This window comes from Trichinella spiralis, assembly GCF_000181795.1.
Source record: "Trichinella spiralis strain ISS 195 chromosome Unknown Scfld4, whole genome shotgun sequence".
Classification (NCBI taxonomy): Eukaryota; Metazoa; Nematoda; class Enoplea; order Trichinellida; family Trichinellidae; genus Trichinella; species Trichinella spiralis.
In genome coordinates this window covers 4,667,114-4,688,928 of record NW_003526943.1, presented here as the reverse complement: position 1 = coordinate 4,688,928, position 21,815 = coordinate 4,667,114, and the positions used below count along the sequence as shown (strand labels likewise).

The following is a 21,815-nucleotide window of genomic DNA, read 5'->3' as shown; positions in this document are numbered from 1 at the left end:
ATTGTGCGAAACCATTACAAGAATTTGCTTAAAATGTCGGACAAATGACAATTTCTGGATGGTACTAAATGTCAGTTGCATAGGTGATATATTGACAAGCATTACTTTCTGATTTTGATGTATCATAGTTTTCTTAAGAAATATTGTTTCAAATGCTATCTTAAATGATAAAAACTCTTTTGCATGAAAACAGCATAAGCTGCTATTACTTTAAACATGAAATGAGATTTAATGTTTCAATTCAGTGACAAATTTTACTCAGTAATAACAATAATGTACTATATATATATATATGTATAAATGAATGATTCGTTTTGAATATTTTATAATTATATACATAAATCATGCGTATGATGTATGTCACTGGTTTTTATTATTATTACAATTTTCACTTTTACAAATACCATGATGCTTTAGCTATTGCGTATTCTAAAAAGAAACATTATTTAATGAAATTTTTTCATATCAGCTGCCTAAATGTTAGAGTCAATAGATTATTAGTTGAAATTGCTTTATTGTGAAATTTGAAAATTTGAATATCATTTAAAATGTCAATTATGAATGAAGTGATGTTGTCATTTTTAGCATTCTTTATTTCCAATTTCTTATCCATTAACAATTCGACATGATGCAAATTTGAGAATTTTGCTATTTTTAAGTACAATTTTGATTTTAATCAATCTTATGTGATGAAATGCAAAAGTAATAATATTTATGAAAGTACATGTTGATTGGGGAGATAAGCAGCTGTTGTTTACACGGAAATTGATGAATTGCATGTACGACACGAAATAAGTGGAAATACGATGTGCATTGCTTCTGACGATGTCATTTTTCAAATAGACACTGATAAAGACTATGATGTATTGCAAAAGTTAGATCCAGGGCAGATTGATTGGCCAATTAATAAAATTGTTTTGGATCTGGTTTTATTCAGTTTTTTCGTCCATATGTATTCATGAGCAATTTTCCGTTGTTCTCTAGAATGCCACTGTGTTGCTTGAATGGAAAAAAGCAGGTTAATTTAAAATGCCGCTGTTGTCAGCCTCGCATTTCATAATATGCTTTATCACTGATTTGGTCCTTGGATCTGTTTTTTTCTCTTTCTTTCACAATCGTCTGTGTTCACACTCACTGCATGATGCACTACTGGAGAAAATTGTTCTACACCAGATCAGGTAAAACTGTTTTCCTGGCCTTTTATAACCTGACAAACATTGCCCATCGTGCGGACCCCTTTCTACCTTTCGTTGTATTCTTGTACAAACTTTGCTTTTGTTTGAACAAGCCAAACATTCTCTCTCTCTATATATATGTACATATATATGCTTTCTCAAAGTTTGTAAAAGAACACACACACGACAAGCAGGCGAAATAACTTTTCCATCCTTGTTGGTATTACCAACATTATGTTTTTTTTATTTTTCATTTTTGCAAAAGTTGATGCAGATATTCATCATATTATGATATACAGTATTACAAGCTTATTTATTTTTACTTCAACTGCTAAATCGACATCACAATAAATGATGACGTTGTGATGATGCTTTCCGCGTAGGTGGTAACTTTCCTGATTTTCTCTTTGAACTTGTCAGCCGCTGTTTTCATGCATATAGTTGGTTTTATTTGTCAAAATGTGCTTGCTTATTTAAGCTAGTTTCTTTGCCAATCCCATTGCAATGTTTTTGTCCTGAGATCTTCATGCTTCTTTTCTTTGCAATTCACAACTGTACGTTGTCAACTGAACGAGGATCAGTGAAGAATTCAATGGAAATTTAAGTAAACAGCATTTTCCTGCTTTTCAGCGTCATTCTTACTTAGCTGCTTCACCTGTGACAAAGCGCGATGTTTGATGAATCATCACAGCTGATTTTCTTTTTCTTTTTTTTAAATTTTGCTCTTTTTAGTGCTATACCACGTGAAATGCTTTCTTCAACATTGATCAGCAAACGCTGATTGGAAGCAAGGTATGCAATTTTGAATTTTTTATTTTATGCTAATGTTGTTTACTGTTTGTATAAAATAATTTTCGTGTTTTGTTTTTGTGAATTTCAAGGAAATTCAATCATTCATCATTTTCAATTAACATCATTTTGCAGATCATAATAATAATTATTTATTATCAAATTAGAAATTCATTCATTTCTCCTATGACAGAGTATCACATAAGCAGGTTTTGATGCATCTGATTTTTGCAAATAATAAATTCAGTGTCAACCTCGAGTCAACGCAACATTCATATCAGTCGTAGAATGCACAGCTGAGATGCAGCTGAGTTGTATTCCAGAACATGTGCAGCTCAATTTTAATGCATTTTTATTTACTTTTGAAATGGTATTCTTTGGGTTATAGAATTTAATGTATTGCTGAAAATAACTGCGCAAACAACAGAGATTGCATTCATTTGCTTTAAATGATTCAATGCAAAAAAATAATTCAGATAATTATCTTAAAAATTTTTGCAATGAAACAGTTTTGCTGTCATACATTGTTTATTTATTTTAAAGATCTTCTTATCTGATAAGTTTTGAAATGTTTGACAAAAGTGTGTACAAATTTATGTATAAATTGTATCTATCATTTAATGTTAAACATTTTCTCTATTTCAAGAAGGTTTACGAGCACCAATTTTTACATTAAGAATAATTTATTTTAGCAATATAAATTTCAGTATTGTAGAGTATTGTAAAATTGTATGTTCAATTTTCTCTTCATGTTGATGAAAATATAATTCTTAAATACTGTTTGACTTTTAAGCCCATTCAATCAGTTAAAGAACGTCAAGTTTATCAGTTTAAAATGCTGTACTGTACTGTACTGTACAATGAAGTGAAACTGTAAATATTTGTGGTTATTTATATGTACAGTATAATTATTAAAAACAGAAGTAATGATTGTACTGTTAAAGCAAAAATAGCACAAACATGTCACGTTTATTGTGATTTGTAAATCTCTGGTTTAGTAAGTCAATTACATTTGTAATTGACAATTTTCAAAAAACAGAAAACCTTGCATTTTTTGCTTTCAATTGTTTTCTCATAATTGTAAGAAGCTGGTTGTTACTATATTAAAAATAACATTAAGTTTTGCTTTAAAGTAATTTTTCTCTATTTCGATAAAGCGTTTTCATTACTGAAATCAAAAAAATGTAGCTTTACATTTTTAATAACTGCATTAACTATTTTTAAAAATAAATGAAAATTATTTGTTTATTTGTACTGCTTCAAAATCCCTAATTTATTTCATATAATAGCGCACAATTTTCAAATTATTATTTTAAATTCTCATAATTTTAATTGTTGCTTTATAACACAGCAAAAAAATAAGCGATATTTTGTGTTCACCTAGTGGGTGGGAAGTGCAACAGCATAAATTCGACTTCTTGTTTTTTTATTCACACTATAACAGAGTTTGTGCTATGTTATTCGTAGATATTTGTTCAATGAATAAGCTGCGCATTGGAATGCTTAAGAAAAAGCTTTCAGGTTGGTCATGAAGGTGTGTTTGCATTGTCACTTTCTATTGACATAAGAAAATTTTTTTTACACGAGGTCACTCTGACAAATGGAAAAAAAATTTTATTGCTGTATTTTGATTTTATGTTTCATAAATTTGATTTTATTTTTAGTTTTTGAAATGGTTTGAGGAACAAAGCAAATAATATATCATTGTCTTTAAAAAATAGCAATTAGCGGCTGCTGTATGCTTCAGACAGATGCTTGTGTTTGCAAAACATCATAGTTTAGTTTGCCAGTGCTACAATTGGAAAATATCTGAAAATTTATTAAATCGCAAAAAAGAAACCTAGTCGAATATTTTTCACTTTCAATGAAATATTAAAGCATTACAAGTTCAATTTTTTTGTAATTATCATTATTATGCCGTGAGAATAGAGAATGATACAATATTTGTAATAATAAACTTGTGGATAAATTTATAACTGTCTTTATACTTTTGCTTATCAATTTATTGTTCATTATTAGCATAGCTCTGACAAATGTTAACTATTTAATAGCTGGTTGAAGCAGTGACAAGCAAAATAGTACAAATTCAAAATACGAGTCCTTTATTTCAGATATTTATTAAGTATTATAGAAAGTGAATTTCTTTTTCCTGATATCTATATTTATGAATTATTATGAATGAATTTTCATAAAGTGGCACATTCAATAAAGTCGTTATTTGACATGAATTATTACATCCATGACGTAGAATATTACTGGTGAAAGGGGAATTTTTATTCAATTGCAATATGAAAAAAATAGAGTGCGCTTATATTAAATTGTTCTACTTATGAATGGGGAAATTTTGTAGGAAATTGAGGTATAATTACTTAATTTTTGACATTGCATTCAGAGAATTAAAAATTTGAACAAAGTGAATAAGAAGAGTTCCATTTTGGTGTTGGCAAATGCGGTAGTGATTTTGGTTTCAATGTATTTGACTAGTATTATTTATTCAACGTGCGTACAATCAAGTGAATCTCTCTTTTCTCAAGATGTACCAATTTTTGCGCATAATTGTTTTGAATTTAAATGGAGAAAAAAGAATTTAATTTTAAAGCTGTTGAAACATCATTTTATGCAGTATGAATATGTTGGCTTGGTTATTTCTGTTGGTAGTGGTGAATATATGATTGTTGAAGCTCTATATTCCGGTTGTTGGGATTTTCTTTGAGTTCGTTGAGCCGTTGAACGCCGGTCAACAACGCCTGCTTGTTAGCTTGGCTTGATGAACGGTTTTGAAAGCCGGTTCTGGTCTTTGTCAACTCAAACATTCTATTCAGTCATATATATATATACAGGCTGCTTTTTGACCTCGCCGCATCATCATCATCATCATCAGCAGCAGCAGCAGTGAAATGGAAAAGCGATCAAGTGAATAAGTGTAGAAATGAAAATTGTCAACAGATGGCCTCGCAATCGCACAACAATGAGCAACCATGCGTTGGTTTTAAGATTCAGCAGAGTTTAACCAGCTGTGCTGGTGGTGTACACAGCGTCGGTGCAGTGCGGATCAGACGACTGTGTGCAGCCAGTGCAGTTGACTGGACTGGTTGAAAATTTGTCACTGACTGTATATAAAAATTATTATTATCATTATACGACGAAAAAGAAGTATAAGAAGAAGAATAAGAAGAAAAATTACAAGATGAAGCTATTCAAGAAACGAGGGGTTAGCTGCTTTTCTTTCACACCATTTTCAGGTTCTTCTCAAAGGACGGTCAAGCAATGGCCGGCTAACAGGCCTACTTGGCTGCGTACGGTGTTTACGGTCCGGCGAATAGACTCTATAGAGGTATTGAGAGGGATTTGAAATGTTGCATGCAACTGGAAAAGGATGACGACCATTGTTTGATCTGTTGCTCTTCACCTTCCAATGACCTGGAGGTGAGACCAAGCTGCGGAACAAACTTGACTCTACTAGGTTGGGCAGGGCGGAAGAGGTTCAAGCCATAAGCTGACCTTGTTTGCTCATGTATCAGAAGGAACGTTTCAGGAACTTCAAGCATGTCCGCATATTGGAACAATCATTATAATCATTTTCAATTTATTATTATTATTATTAATTATTATAATAATTATATTTAGAGCTTCTCGATGATGCATGGAACAGAACAAGAGTCGACTGACGAAGAAACGACGCTGAGAATGTTCAGATCATTGGGCTCCGGTTCTACTCCGGGTAAAATATACAAAAAATCACCAGCACTGAACGGGTCAAGAAGGCGCAGCGATAGCAATGAGTTGGGTTCATTTCCACAAAAATACCTGCGCATTTATAAGCGATTGGCAAAAAGCGGTCGCACGGATTCCTCCGCACCGCCAGCAATGCCTGAACCCGATTATATGGACAATGTCGAAGATACCCCCTCACCTGACTGTGATGAGGCAAAATTTGGCTTGGATTCAGGCTTGGAATCCGAAAGTTCATCAAGCTCTTGTACAGGTTTTAACACATCCGAATTGGACAGCAGTGCTGTACCATGCCGCTGGCAACTACCCAGTTCAAGTCTTTACAACGGTATGTTTTTTTTTCTCATAGATTTTATTTCCCCTTTTTTCATACAAATTCTTATTTTTGTGCAGTTTTTTAATTATGGAAAAAAAGAAGCACAATTTTTTACATTATAATTGAATGATGTATTTGAATAGAGTTTTGAACTTTAACAGCAACGACGAACAGTTTTAAAAAATTGTTATTCATAGAATTTCTTTTCAAATTGCGAAGCTATTCATAAATGTGTGAAGTGTTTGCTTCATTCTTGCTCAAGAGTACTTTTGAGTCGAAGCACTGTAAAGCACAACTTCCTGTTTGTTGCTGTTTTCAGCAGTATTTCCTGATTTAATTCTTATAATTTAGCAATTTAATATAATTTATTAATTTTCAACAACACTTTCAATAACCAGGCAGAATAATTCTATAGAAACAAGCATTCTATACAATATATATTTTCTGATAATAAGAAATGCTTTTTATTGTTGAAGTTGGATTTTCTTATCAACTTTAATTCTGCTTGTAATGTAATATTTCAATTTTAAAAAATATAAAATGTCTTAAGAGGAGAAAGTAAATTATGAAAGGCTATTCATTTCGCGTTGTCATCATCGACTTGAATAATAGTTGTAAATTAAGATATATGTTAAACACTGCAAATAATAAAAGAGTGACATTTTGAAAATATTTTACTTGAAAAGTTGTTTAAACTGCAAACCAACAGCATTGTTTCGTGTAAATTAAAATTGACTTGTTTAGTGTGATTTTTACCTAACAAACAACTAAAACTGCAAGCAAAATGTGTCATTAGCAAATAAGAAGGCTAATTACACAAGAGCGTTAATAATGTTTATTTGAATTCATTTGAACAATTATTGTATTCCGCTTGTATATTTCAAAATCTGATGATCAGCTCATCGAATGAATTTATGTAATCAAATGTAATGCAAATCAACATCAGTTAAGCGTAGAAAATTTGCTTCATAAGTAAGCTTTATGTTGAAATGTTCATGTATTTTATAGAATATGTCATAAGGAGTGCTTGGTTTTTTCTTAAGTGTAACATATTTTGAATAACACTTGAGCTTTCAAATGAGCATGGGGTACCGGGGTTGTTATTCTTTCTTACAGTACATTTTGCAATTAAGTAGCAGTTTAGAAAAATGAATGACAATTGAAATGAAAAGTTTTTCTTCTTTTTTTTTAAATTTACAATTCATCGATTGTTTTCTTTTTCAAAAATACTGCTTTTTTCCTAGTAAACCTCAGCTGTAGGTCAAGCATACCTTGATTGGGTCAATGAGTTGGTCTTCTTTTCATGTAGTTTGTGAATTAGACCTGAACGATGATTGCAATTTGACAATATTTAGTTAAAATTTAATGTTATTCACTTTTTGAATTGCATTCTGATGAGAACATTCTACTATTTTCTGTGATAACGTTAAATATTTTTTTCTTCAAATACTTTAAATTATACCCATGTAAAATATAATTTGCCTCTTTTGTTTAAAGAAAAAAAATATTATTTTTAAACTGTGCTAAAGTATGCTTGTTATTTGGCAAGGGATATAGTTTGAACGAGTGGTTGGCTGGTGTCAAATATCACGCCGGTTTCGAGATATGCATTTGTTTGTTTGCTAGTAGAAAATACTGACCAAGCCCAAGGGTCAGTGGTGAATCACAGAAATGCGGCTGACCGCAATATTTGCTGCAGTGAATTCGCCGCATTCTTTTTGTAAAGCGTTGACCGCTTAATAAACGGCATTCGTTTCTTTCGCAAACACTGGCTATCAATGATATTAAAACAGACGGCACTGGTCGTGTCGTAATACGATACATTGTTTAGAGAATGAATGCAAAAGAAAACAAAAACGATATATTCGCTTTCATGAAGCATTAATTTTACATTTCTAACCGATGACTAATCAATATAATGTTTGCTTTTATTATTATTACTGCCATTTTCTTGTTTACGATGCTAATTATATAAGGATAGAAATCAATTTTTTGTATAGCTGCAGTTGTTGTAGACAAAATTCTATTTTTACCTTATTCAATTTGATAAATTTAAGACGATTTGAAATTAATAATCCAACTTTTATTTAATAATAACCTTGAAAAAATAATGAAATCAAGTTGAATGATCATTAATTTTTAATATAACCCAAAAACTGTTCAAAAAAGCAGTTACTCCTGTAATTTTAAATACGAATGAAATTAATAATTAACTGTTCTAATCAATTAGAATTTTCAGTTAATAATTAACGTTTGAAGAAGCGTGCAAATTTCAACGTACTTTTGTTCATGTTAATTATCAAATAACTACAGTAGGAAAAAATTTTTATTTCAAGTTGATTATAAGCGAAATGTAGTCGATGATATTTAAAATTCTTTTTCACGAAATTTCTCATTTTCATACTGCTAATACACATTGTGTTTTGAAAAAAAATGATATTTTTTTGTCAACTTAAAGTCGGTGACGGCGCCTCATCTATTCCACGGTAAATGGTTATTATGTAATTTCTATTGTCATTTGTTTTCATTGAATTTTTATGCGATTTAACTAAAATGAGCGAACATTGTTCTTGTGCTTGTTAAAAATTATTAAAATATGCTGTACAGATGATCTTTTTAAAGTATGGTTTTTGAGAAATCGTGTCCAATAAATATAATTCCAAATCAGTGCTGTTTATTTTAAATTGCTTTCCGTTACATAGCGCTTTATAGAAGAGATACCAATGATGAATAATTATATATATATTTTATTATGCATTGTATATTTACTTCAAAAATTGCGTTTGCTGTAAAATTTCCTCAACTCTTCAGTTAATGAGTTTGATCTCTTTATTGTGCTTATAATATTTACAGGAATTCCAAAATAAGTTGTAAATACTGTTGAATCCTAACTAAAATAAAGGAAAAGAAGCTGTTTTAAAAACGAAATAAATATGAAAAGTATTTTCGACGTTGAAATTCATGTTTAATTTTGTGTAATGTTGTTCTCTGTTGAAATTACCATTTTACTTAGTTTAAGGAAATGGTTCTCCGTGTGCATAACACAAAATGGTTTACGTATTAAATTTCTTTTAATTCCTTTTCAATTAAAGCTGCTGATACATTTGAAATACTGTAAGTTAATAAACGGCAGGTTCTATTTAGAAATTGCAGTTGTATGAATATTTTCTTTTATTATCTTATTATCTTTTATTAATTATTGAAATTATCTTATCAAATTATTAATTAATTTGATATAATTTTGCGAATACTGTTGAGAAATATATAGATTTCCAAGAACGAGCGTTTGTTGCGATGTAGTATCAAAGTGAACTAATGAGCATGTCGTTATTAATATCTACTTGCAAATATAAGCAGACTGATAGGAAATATTTATTTCCAAATTTTTATTATGTATGTTGTTTTTTAACAGTCTGCTTTTATACAGAAATACAAGAAAAGCTAATCCTAGATTTTAAAAACCCTTGGACAGTTGCTGCAATTTAAGGCACATCTGTTATCAGACAGGCATTTGATTAGCTATAGCCATAATGCTGAAGTGTTTAGTGCATTTTATTTGCATTCATAGCAAGTTTCTTCGTTATTTTTGTTTGTTTTTTAACGTCATAGGGGTAGGTGGGATGTTGAAATACATCCTTCCTATTGAATAATTTTAAGTTTGAATTTTGTGTGTTTTGCATTTGATAGATTTTGCTTTTTCGCTTAAATTTTCGTTTTCTTTTTTGGATAACGATATGCTTGGCTTTAGAATAGTCTGTAAGTGAATAGTGAAGCATTTTTTAAGCGATTGTGAAATTGCTTTACCCTGGAACAGTGAAGCCGCGCTGCTTACTCTTTTTGTTGAAGAATTCCACTAAAGGTTATACTACTTGTGGCACTTTGTCCCTAGAATTGACATCGTCCTTGGACTGTTTTCTTGTTTACGCCCCATTCTGCGTCGATTACTTGTTAGAAGAATCTGCATTGCGAATCATTTGCATTGCATTTGCAGCATTCAATCCGAGCAGCTGCATAGATGCAAACTGTTAATAAATATTGTAGCAGTGTATTTTTTTAAGGTTTTATTTTATGAATTTGGAATGAATCATATTAGCGAAAGCAATTTTTAGTAAAATTCAACCCTCCCGAATTACTTTTAAATACAGATGATCAAATATTTACATTTTATTTGTTTGGATTACAGTATGGTACAATAATTTTATGCTATAATTATCTATCCTGCTATATAACTTATCGGGTTTTGATTATATATAAAACCGAAGCAACAGTTAATATTTATCTAAAGAGGTCAAGGATAATATGTTCCGTGAAATTTCTCATGACAGTCAGTATCTTTTTGCATGCCAGATGTCCAAGCATTGGCTAATGGCCTTCAATTTTATGGTGCATAAGTGATTTCAAATGAGACAGTTTATTGCTGTAGAAAGTGCTATTTGCAGAAAGTTGCTCCACGTAGGAGAAGCGGGTGAAAATCCCATAATGGCAGTAATTATTATTATTGGTTTAGTATTAGTAAAAGCAAATCAATAGCTATTAAGCAAGTTGGCTTAGTTTTTCGAATGCGTTTATTTAACATATGGGTTAGGCAGGGGGAAGCTGTAAAATTTCACCCCACTTAGAGTGCATCAAATCACAGCTATGCATATTCTTTGAATTCTTGAAATTACTTTAATGTTATTGCAGTGCATAACCGGGTCTTTGAAATTTTGCATAAATGTTTGTTCTAATTTTAATAACTAATGGAAAATGTGAAAATGCAATTTTTAAAAATGGATCAAGTCTAAATGGAAAAAATGTTTTCATAAAAGTGATACTTTATAAATTAATAAGTAAATTATTTTCAAAGTATTAATGTTTCAGTTATGAATTGCAGATAAGTGGAGAATTATTTGACAAAATATTTGCACAACAATTTAGTTGAAGTTAGATGTACAGTGTGATGATTTTTCATCAGAGCGTTTTAAATTTTGTTTGTTATTTCTAATACTTTATGTTTCTAATATGTTTGTTTGTTAGTTTTAAGTTATATTTGCAAGATGATGTTGCTTTTTAGTGTCACTAGTCGACACTTGCGACATGGAAACTTTGAGACGATCGGCTCAGAGGCATCGGATGATTGCGGCGAAATTGCTCCCAAGAATGGAACGTGGCAATTACAGCAGGGAAGGTGCTGTTTCGCATGCGAGGACCGCATCCAAGGACAGCAGCAGTGGCGGGTCGATCAGTCCGAAGAAACGATCACTTCCGTTCAGTTGCAGCTCATCTTCTTCTATCACCACTGAATCCGGCATCGCTAGTGCACAAGAGTGCACTTGTAATGGAGGTGATCCGCTGGTTAGTGGCGATACTGTACTTGTTGATCGACGATTCCGATTGGAAACCGATCGTTGTGATTCGGAGGATTCGGTAACTGCACAATCAGCAGCAGCAGCATTTGCTGATCCGTTGTTCCTATCTGGGAATGGGGCGTGGTCGAATCCCACCTGTACATCTTCAGCTGATTTGCGCCTGTTTTCCGGTGACGAGGACAAACTTTCCATTCCACCCCAGGTGAGCTGTATGTTTCAATGCATTGCATATTTGCGTGTTTTGCAATTTGAATATGTTTTTGTTTTGAACTTTTAAACATAATTCGCACATTACTATACTATTTGCAAAAGCGTTGCAAAGATCCACTTTAAAAGGGCATTATTATATCAAGCATCACTTTAAATGCTCCGTCTTAGAATTTGTGAATATTTTTACTTTAAAAATTTATTTTCTTCTGTTAGTGAAACATTCAAGGATATTATATTATCGAAAGTTGTTTAATTGCAAGTAGAAGCTTAGTTGAGATGGAACATTTTTCATTTTTAAAGTCTAATTGCATGCAATTACATGTATTTGTGAAAGTGTAGAAAAGTATAATGACAGCATGAACGAAAAAAAAAATTTTTTTTTCAATTTCCATCAAATTAACACGAGCTGTAAGGGATGTCAGGATGTCTTTGTGTAATAAAAGTGCAGCGGAAGTGTTGTATGAAAAGAAACAAAATTGAAAATTGCTGATGCGTTTGATGACACACCTTTATGTGATTTTTTTTTGAACTTTCGTTTTCATAAGATGGAATGATGAATAATTGAGAAATATTTTCAACGATCCATTTTGTTTTATGTCTTCCATTAAATTCAGTTTTATTTTTTTCATTTCACTTTTTGTGTAAATTTTCAAAAACTTTTTTGCACCGGTGATTCATCTACTTGCATATGTTTGGGGTGATTGAAGCAACATGCATGCAAATTAGCATTGTTGGAATTGTTCTTTTTATTTTTACGCTGCTGTTATTGATCCATCATCGTTCATGCATTTTGAACCAAGTGGACATTGAATAAAATCAAAGTCCATTGTGTATAAGTAGTTGTGTAGGAGGAATTTTTAGATCAAGGACTGTTTACGAGAAGAAAGAAGGTAATTCTCTCTACTTGTCTATTCAAAGCAGACGATGAGGTTATCTTTTTTTTATTGTCCTTCTATTTTTCAAAATGCATGGATAATAATTTAAATTTAATAAAAACAAGGTAAATGACCGGATAAACAGCAGTATGTTTTTTTTATGCAGAGCAAGAGGAAGAGAGAGGGAGAGAGGGAGGGGGGAGGGAGTGTCAGTAAGAGGTAGGAAATGAGAAAGTTTGATTTCTGTTTAGCCGGCTTGCTTGAACTGGTTGGCTTGATTTGGGTAGGCTTTTTGTTTCTTAGGCTGCCGTTTGGAACTAGTTTCAGCTTTGCACTGCCTTCTTTCATGCAACGCCAACCAATGCGGGGTTCCAGTCGGTCATTTGCGCAATAGGCGTGCGTTTAAGTTGCGCTCTGATTATTCAACGTCACCTTAAACACGCGGCGTGTGTATCACTTTTTAATGCTAACTTCTTTTCTCTTTCTCTCTCTCTATTTCTCTCATCTGGCTCTATAACTAACTGTTCTTGTTCATTTTTGTAGCTTTTCCATTCTGCCGCTGAAACTGCTGCCCAAGCTGTGATGAGGTAGGTGATTTTGTAGATTTTGCATTTTAAAAATGTTATCGTAATTTTTGATTATCATTTCAGCTCATCAAATTTAGTCTATGCTGTTCCTGTTAAATCTCAGTATGATTCTTCATGGACACGTGATAGTGGTTTAGAGATTAAGTATATTTTGTTGTTTATTTGATTATCTCTGTTTATATCCATTTATGGAGAAATTTGTATGAATTTTTAGAAAAAGTGTCGAAGAATCGAACAGTATCAATTGTGTTGAAGGTGAGCTTGTGTTGTGTAATAAAAGTATATTTATTATTCATTTTTCAATTCGTTTGAATTTGGTATATTTTCAGCAGTACTTCAGCAACAACAAGGAGTTGAATCGATGTCGTCGTCTTCTTCGCCGCAGACGGTTCCGAAGAGGACCGTCGTTCCTGTATATCCGTTTCAACCGCAAGCGCATCAAAGGCAATCGTCGTCGGACGAATGCTTTGTGCCAGTGTTGAAGCCAGGAGATGCACCGCCGGTTCCGAGAAAGCCGATCATTGTAAACGTTGACTGTCAAGAGTGGGAATCAAGTCATCATCTTAAAGCGGAGAAAGAGTTGTGCGCTGAAGGGGACGACTGCGGATACGACGAAGGCGACGCTCTGTGCAAGCCTCTGGATGTTATATTGTCGACACTGATGAACAACGCCTTCGGCTTGGCCAAGCCACTGCGTCGCGGTACGGAGCTGAACGACGCCGACAACACTTTGATCAGGCCCAGTTTCGTTGAAAATCCGATCTCGGTGCAGAACACGGCCGAACTTGAAAAAGAAAAGGTATGTATGCTTGTATTTATTTTGGTTTTTCTTGTATATGTTTGTTAAAATTAAATTTTTTAAAATTGTTCGTTATTTGCATTTGAAGGACACAGAATAGAATGAAGCCTTTTGCTTAAACACGTTTTGCAAATTATAATTTTTTACGTTTACTTTTTTTTCTCTTCAATTCTACTTCCGTTTAAGCTTCATCTGCCGGAATGCAGTCGTTTTTTTCTAAATTATTTTTTATACCATACTCATTTTAACATTTTGCCGGCAATATGTTTGTTGTTTTGCGCATACCGTTGGTTGTGCTCGAAACTGTGACAAATTATGAGAATAATAGGATCTGTATGCGGTTGAATGCAATTGCAGTGCACCACTTTCTATTGTCGTTGCAACAGTTACAACAATAATTGAACAACATCATTGCACTTTGAATAATGCGACGACCATTTATTTGTTTATTTATTTATTCAACAGTGCTTTTCTTTTGAAAAATTTGCAATTTTTATTATTTATTTTATTGAAATTGGATGATTGAATTTTTCGTTTTTTATTGAAGCATTTATTTTACTTTAAAATTTAAAAAATGAATCAGTTTCAAGTTTAAACTGGTTATTTTATCAAATTAGTAAAAGGGGAGAAAACGTTTAGATTGATTGAAATAGAAATTTATTTTACAACGAAAAAAAGCTTTTCTTCATTGCATGCTGAATAGCAACGATAATAATAATAATAATAATTGTAAATGCTTGGAAACTGAATATAAACAGTTATAATAGGTAGAGAATATGTGCCATTGTTAACAATACAACCTCGTAAATTGAGTTTGATTGCTTTTGAAGAAGTTAACGGATGACAATGGATGACAAACAAGTGCTGCTGTGCTTGTTTTTCAATTGCTATTTTTATTTATTTCACTTATTTATGTTTATGATGATTGAGATTACCATCGTAGAGCATTTGAAATCAAAGATTAATAATGATAATGATCATTTCAGTTCGACTTGATCAGTCGTCTCAGTCGAAAGTTGAAAGTGCTGAAAGAGGAGAAAAGGGTTATTGAAGAAGAGATCAAAACCAACGAATCAATGGGAACTGAATTGTTGGCTGTGATCGCCGCGTTGGACAACGTTTCCTTTGCGCAAAAGGAGAAAGTGGCAATATATGTAGAAGATGTGGACAAGATTACCAGATTGTTGTTGAAATTAGCCTCACAGTTCCGCCGAGTTGGGCGGATCCTGAGCCGAGCCGGTGACAATGATTCGAACAATGATGAAGAAATGGTCAGTGCAAATAATTTGTTGCATATGTGTAAACTAAATAAATTCACTTTCAGCATGAACGGTTTTCATTTAATTTAATTTAATTGCATGTTAAATTGTTGTTCAACTTGTTTCACAATACGAATATCAAAGTGAAATTAGCATAACTGTTTATGGTATAATTTCGTGTTGTTTCAGTTGGCGGCGAAAAAGCGTCATGCTGTGCTATTGGAACAGCTTGAAGATGCGAAAGAGTTGAAAGAGGATTTGCATCGTCGTGGTAGCCAGCTTGCCAAATTTTTAACCCAAATGCTCAGCGAAGAACAGCTGGTCGATTATCAATATTTTATACGAATGAAAAGTAAACTGTTGGCCGAGACTCAGGAAATTGAGGAAAAAATTCTACTTGGCGAAGAGCAGAAAGAAGTTTTGGAAAGAAGTTGAATTTTTGCTTTTCCACATTCTCCTTCTACTACTACTACTACTACTACTACTACTACTACTGTGCTTAATTTTACTTTGCCACGGCCATTGTTCTCAGGCTGCTTGCTGTATTTTCACTTGTCTTGGCTTGGTTTTTATGTAAATTAATTAAAATTTCAACTTCATCCACGTTCACTGTGCGAATATTAATTAATTAATTGATACGATGATCAGAAATAAACAACACTGCTAACTACTCTCCACAAATTGTGTTGGTTCAAATGGTTTTTGATACCATTATTTTATTTTTGATCATTCGTCGTGATGTAGTTTTTCATTTTTTGAAAATTACACTTTTGAAATATTCTGTATTACTGCTAATTGATAATAATAATTATCGATTGAGAAGGAAAATAACTCTACCAATTGTGTTATTCTGCATCTTTATAATGTTTGAGATTTGAAGTGGATTTAAATAATTGTTGAAAAATGAGAAAATTGTGCATAATTTATAAATGACAATTGTTGTCAGTAAATTAATCACTTTTCCACTGGGTAATTAATTGTGTGCATTGCATTGCAGGTGAAGAATATCGATGGAGGGTAATGACCAAATGTCGAGAGGTGACGGTTTCAATATGACGTTCAGCGAACGTTTGTCCAGACTGGACGAAGCAGAACGCAACATCGTGCAGATGATGCAGTGCGCAGGCCAGTGTTTGGCCGAAGTGAGCAAAGACAAAACCGCTTCACGGCAGGTAGATAATTAATAATATCATCAATTTCACAACATCTCCAAGGGATAGTTTGAATTTTTGCAATTTTGCATCTGGTGTTTTATTTTTACTAATGCTTAATACATTTTTTTGGTTCCAATCTACGAACAGTTGCAAATTTTTTTGATTCATTTGCAAAATGAATGTTTGGCTTTTGTGAGCATTTTGTTTAATTTCTTTTTTCATCACCTTATATATCTTGAATAACATGCATGATGTTAATGCAATTTAAGGCAATTTAATTTGTTCAATTTTGTAAAAATAGGCTGAAAATCAAGCGATTGAATTTTTGAGAAAGCTCGCATTAGCGGAAAAGATGATCGACGAGCAGCTCAATTATTTAGGTGATGTTGGCGTTGGTGCAGCGCATGAAGGATCTTCTTATTCTCAGCTCAGGTTCAAACTGATGGCAGAAGAAAAGGTCGCTTGGTTGCGCGACCAAATTGTGAAATTTCGAGCACAGAGAAGTTCGGACGAAGGATCAGCGTGAAAAATTCATTTCTCAATCAGTTCTGCTTCACTGTCTGCTTACTGTTCAATGTATTATTCCTTTTGCATTTTATTGAAATTTATAAAATTTACAATAAATTATTTTTTTAAATCAAACTTCAGAAAAACTGTTTTTAATATTTATTTTTCATTTTTTGATTTGAAAGCAACTGACCGATTGACGTGATTGTTTGTTGTTTTTGAGCTGGGAAATTGCTTTCTCACAAGCAAACAAACAGCAATAACACACCGTTTTGAAATTTAAACGATCAAGTTCTCAAAAAAATGAAACGTGGATTATTGGAAGAAGCGAATGCAGAAATTTCTGGAATTCTGGGAAAGGTCTGCGAAAACTGAGAGGCTCGGTATACAGGCACTGAAATGTTTCAAATGTTGGTGAAGATTCATTGCCCTGTCACTATCAGGGGTGCACTCTCCGGTACAGTGCCGAGAGTTTGTCAAACTCGATGCGCAGAAGCGCTGTTTGAGCTACTGCTGCTTGAAGACTTGTCTGGTCACATGTTTCGTGAAGAAACCATGTCCAAAGTCAGGATGTGGTAAGCAGCAACATGCCTTGCTGTACGCGACAGCAAGCGAGCCGAGAACTGAGGAACCGGCCCCGGTGTAGTCGGAAGAGAAAGTTCGAGGTTGTCTGGTCTTGTATAGGAGAAACGTTATTTTTCAGACTGCCCGTGCCTGATTTTCAGAGTCAGTGAGAACTCCATGACGGTAAGCTCTCTGCTTGTCACTGGTTCCTGGCAAACTTTGATCATTAGGGACTTTTGTGACGCCCTCGGTCTGAAGGATAAGCCGGTGGTAACGGCGACTCAACGAAAAAGTATCAGCATGTGAAAGCATGCTTTGGTGCAGTATGCAGCGACTGCAGACTAACCGAGGTTGGCGGCAGTTCAAATCGCACCCCCTCGTAGCAGAGTCACATGTTGCCGGCAAGCACGTGTGTGTGTGTGCGTGAGTTAAAAAGAGGCTGCGTAAGTTACGCAAAGATAAAAGCACAAGAACGCTCGAACGCTGTATAAAAGCAGCCAGTTGAAGTGTGTGCGAGTGTCAGATAGATACAGAGTGAGGAGCGATCTTCGTGCGCGTACGGCACAAAGTTGCTTTGTGTTTGAATCGTGTTTGCCTATCCTCCTTTGAGTTATTAATAAAAGCCGCTCCTAAATTCTCGTTATTCTTTGCGCCAATCAGCAGTCAATTGAACCGTCGCTATTTGCACAATACAGTCCACTTATCTTGAGAGTCAGAATACGTACTGTCTGTTCTCCGCGCAACCGTTGGAGACAGAAATTTGCTTCTACAGTATAATTTGAAAATTTGTTAAGTATAAAAACGATAAGCATGAACAAAAAGCGAAAAAATTCAAAATGAATAATATAAAAAGTAAAAAAAATAACAGAACTATACTTTTTCATAAACAGTGAAATAAATTTTATTTGTTTCTGCAAGCTTAGTTTACAGTAAGTTTGAATGAAATTGACCGACATGTTTTATACCTGCATGTCATTAACTGTATGATGAACTTTTAATTGTGAATTTCAGTTTGTTGTGTAACGCGCGGAGTTGAAGATCGTTGTTTGTGTTTCCTTTTTAGTTTTCAGTAACTTTGTTTTTACAGTGCTTTGCTTTAATTATTTTATTTTATTTTATTTTGTTTTTAATCTTTATTTCAAATAATCCAATTGTTGCATTAATAATGCGAGTAGTTCTTAATTAAATTTTCTTCAGCAGGTCTTGAAATGGCTCTTCGTTATATTCAGTCATCCCCAGAAGGCACGCACCTTGTTGGTGTTTCTCGTGCTGTGGAAGTCGACGAAAATACGAAACCTGGGAAAGTGCCGAAAAATCGCATCAAGCGATTTTTCAGTGGCAGCAGAGTGAAGGTCTCACCGAATAAAGTGGATGTTTCCACAATGACAGATGTGGCTGTTAATACAGTTGAAATTGGTGTTGGCACAGAGACCGATGCTATTCAGTCGAGCAAGGAAGATGAAACGGTTGCTTTGTTGACTGAACCTATACCTAGCGAAAATTACTGGAAGATGATGGCCGAGAATCGACGGTTAGCTTTGCAGACAGCCCTAGAAGAGAATAAAAAGTTTTGCGAAGAATTAGCATATCTTCGTGAAGAGAATCGTCTTCTTCGCGTTTTGGCCGAAGAAGGGCAAGCGTTGAAAGAAGCACTTGACCAAGTAATGAACGAAGAAGAGTAAATTGTTTTCCTTGGGGGGTTAATTTTTCAAAACTATTTCGTGACATATTTCTGTCAGTTGTTGACGTTTTTGAAAAAAATATGTCACTTTTTTGTTAAGTTGAATTTTGCATTTTTATATAACTTTTGTTAGTTTTCGAATTTGAACTTTTACTAGCATTTTGTATTTATGTCACTATGAACTGTGTTAATTTTTGATCAGTATAATGATAAATACTATTACGGACTTAAGAATCGCAGTTTTGATGAAATATTTGTGAAATGTAATACTTAAAAGTATACAAATATATTAATGAAGTGGACTGGTAATTTTTGCATTTTGTTGCGCATCTAGATTTTTCTCACTTTAAAATAATATTTTAAAACTGAATGAAAGGTTGGCAAATCACTTTTAATTGACATCCAAATTGATTGCATTTACCAATGAACTAATATTTTTTAAAATGTTTTTTGAAAATTTTTTACTTATGCCTTTGAGAAATTTTGAAATACGTTGCAATATTAATTCAACATAAGCAATTTCACATAAATATTTTAAGATCTACGTTTAATTTCAATTCATATTTAATGTAATTTATTTTTACTTTTCATGGTAAGAGATATTTTGACATATATTAAAAATGATATTTTATTGATTTATTTGATGTTCCGTCAGGTGAAATATTTGATAAATTAATGGATATTGTCTGTCAGAAAATAAAGTTTTGAAATAAGTTTCTACAAGTCTGCAAAGTTTGCTAAGTCCAAAATTAGCCAAGTTTTGAAAATATTTCTTCAAAATAAACATTTTATTGGCTAGAGGTACTTTTGCATTATTTGTCACTATTTTTACTTTTTATTACATTGAACTTGGTCAAATGAACGCATGATTGCATATTTATTTTATTAAACGTCCTCGTTCAATTATTAATTATTTCTGTTGTTCATTTTTTATTGATTAATAATTTTGTGCGCAACAAATTTCCGAATTTCCTTTTATTCTTGCATCAAATAATACAACAAAATAATTTATGCCACTAATAATAAGATGATGTCTTGTTTCATGTTACGCACAAAAGTAGTGGTTTATTGGAAAGCTTATTCATTTTTATTTGAAATGATGTTGCTTAGTTCTCACGTTTTTTTAGCATCCAGCAATTTGTGCTGTTTAACAGATTTAAAATATTCTTAAAATAAGCGCTCATTCTTCAGTACTTTTAGGGTTATTTCTTTTTTGCAAATAAATTTTTAGAACAAGACTTTTGCTTAACACTTTCTTTGTTTACACCGTGATTCTGAGATATTAATTTTTAGCCTTTTTTTTATATTAAAAGAGTATGGTTTTATTATTATTTATGCAAGACAGAACTTGTAGTTTCATGTAGATTTTTTATTCTAAACTTTAAAACATACAATTCAGACAGTAAATTTTGTTGGTTCGAAAATGACCTTGGCAGGACTTTTTGCTATTTAAAATTCTTTGCTGTTGCACGGATTTTTTACCTTGCATATTAAAATTTCAGACTACACTTTACTAAAGGGCAAAGATAATATCTGCAACACATTTGTTCAACTTTATATGCTATTTTTTAAAATTATTTTTTCTTTGATCCTAAGTATATGATGATGATGTGAAAATTTTCTGACAGAATCACATAATAATCTGTTTTATTATCTGAAATAAAATTATATTTTGATTGACATAAGTGTAAATATTTTGAAAGCGCAATTGCGAAATTAATAGCTGTTGAAAATTGACTGTTCAGTTGGATTTTTGAAAAGTTTCACAAAACATTTTATACTATTATCACGTATCAGAAGAAAAAATATAAAACTTTTCCACCTCAACATGTAAACTTTTCAATTAAACTTTTATTTGATAAGGAATTGCTCTATTCAATCACTAAATTAAAATTATTTTGGTTATTATTTTTTCTACGTTTGTATATAATTTATGTTATTCTGTGATAACATTAAAATTTTTTAATACACTCTTTTTAGAGTATATTATTTCATTTGTTTTTTAAATGCATTGCAAATGATGACACCTAGATTTTTTGATTTGTTAATTAACATAAAATATAGCAGAGACTTAACTTTAAACAAAATCGAATGGTAAGCATATAAATAAATATTTTTTTGCATTTTACAAAAATTAACGACTTAAAATTTGTGAAACAAAAATACTTAAGTCAGTTTACAGTAGTATTATAAACTTAATTATTGATCTTAAAGTTCGTAAACATTTAAATTTATACTTTTTAGTGTCGAAAAGATTGCAATTAAGTGTCTCTACATGCAAAAAATATCAGAATAATATTAAGAGAAGCAGAAACAAAAAATATTATAAAATGTAGCAGAAAAAATTGGATTACTTTTGTTTTTATTAATGTTTAATGCATATTAGTAAATGTAAATAATTAAAATGATCCTTTCTGAAATTTAAAAAATATTAGAACATGGAGATTTTTGTTTTTGTTCAAAAATTGTTATTTTGTGATCATATTATCACTTATTACATATAAACAAAAGTTCACAAGCATGAACAATAAATGAGAATTTGCTATTGCATTTGAAACAAATCTTCGAACACCATTTATTATTTACAATCTTAATAATATATGAAAAATCAATAATTTTTGATCAGAATTGAAGAATTTTTAGAATCCTTTTCAGTTTAATGATAAAATATTTTTTAAAATACTGATATAAAAGTGCTTCAATGTTACTATTTATTAAATTTGAATATAGGATTCATCGAGCATTATTAATTAAATTTGAATGATCATAAACGTTTTTTAATAGGGATTTTAAAAATCCATGACCGCGAACATTACAGA

General features: G+C 32.2%; 5 protein-coding genes across 5 annotated transcripts; 4 read left to right on the top strand and 1 right to left on the bottom strand.

The window, feature by feature from the left end:
* The first annotated feature begins 5,600 nt into the window (after nt 1-5,600).
* Tsp_01175 (hypothetical protein) lies at nt 5,601-6,097 on the top strand. Its single transcript, XM_003376919.1, has 2 exons — nt 5,601-6,024; nt 6,090-6,097. Exons 1-2 carry the CDS (start codon nt 5,601-5,603, stop codon nt 6,095-6,097), a joined length of 432 nt encoding a protein of 143 aa, XP_003376967.1.
* Nucleotides 6,098-11,088: 4,991 nt separating this feature from the next.
* Nucleotides 11,089-15,525, top strand: Tsp_01176 (putative protein Shroom2). The gene is made up of 7 exons (XM_003376918.1): nt 11,089-11,562; nt 12,989-13,032; nt 13,096-13,176; nt 13,247-13,287; nt 13,362-13,831; nt 14,818-15,102; nt 15,280-15,525. Exons 1-7 carry the CDS (start codon nt 11,089-11,091, stop codon nt 15,523-15,525), a joined length of 1,641 nt encoding a protein of 546 aa, XP_003376966.1.
* A 575-nt stretch (nt 15,526-16,100) lies between these two features.
* Tsp_01177 (mediator of RNA polymerase II transcription subunit 11) lies at nt 16,101-16,770 on the top strand. The gene is made up of 2 exons (XM_003376917.1): nt 16,101-16,262; nt 16,546-16,770. The coding sequence occupies exons 1-2, from the start codon at nt 16,101-16,103 to the stop codon at nt 16,768-16,770; spliced, it is 387 nt and encodes a 128-aa protein (XP_003376965.1).
* A 488-nt stretch (nt 16,771-17,258) lies between these two features.
* Nucleotides 17,259-17,627, bottom strand: Tsp_01178 (hypothetical protein). The gene is made up of 2 exons (XM_003376916.1): nt 17,457-17,627; nt 17,259-17,426 (listed from the first exon to the last, which is right to left on the bottom strand). Exons 1-2 carry the CDS (start codon nt 17,625-17,627, stop codon nt 17,259-17,261), a joined length of 339 nt encoding a protein of 112 aa, XP_003376964.1.
* A 524-nt stretch (nt 17,628-18,151) lies between these two features.
* On the top strand, nt 18,152-20,526 carry Tsp_01179 (putative geminin). The gene is made up of 4 exons (XM_003376915.1): nt 18,152-18,167; nt 18,327-18,356; nt 18,513-18,993; nt 20,499-20,526. Exons 1-4 carry the CDS (start codon nt 18,152-18,154, stop codon nt 20,524-20,526), a joined length of 555 nt encoding a protein of 184 aa, XP_003376963.1.
* Nucleotides 20,527-21,815: the final 1,289 nt, after the last annotated feature.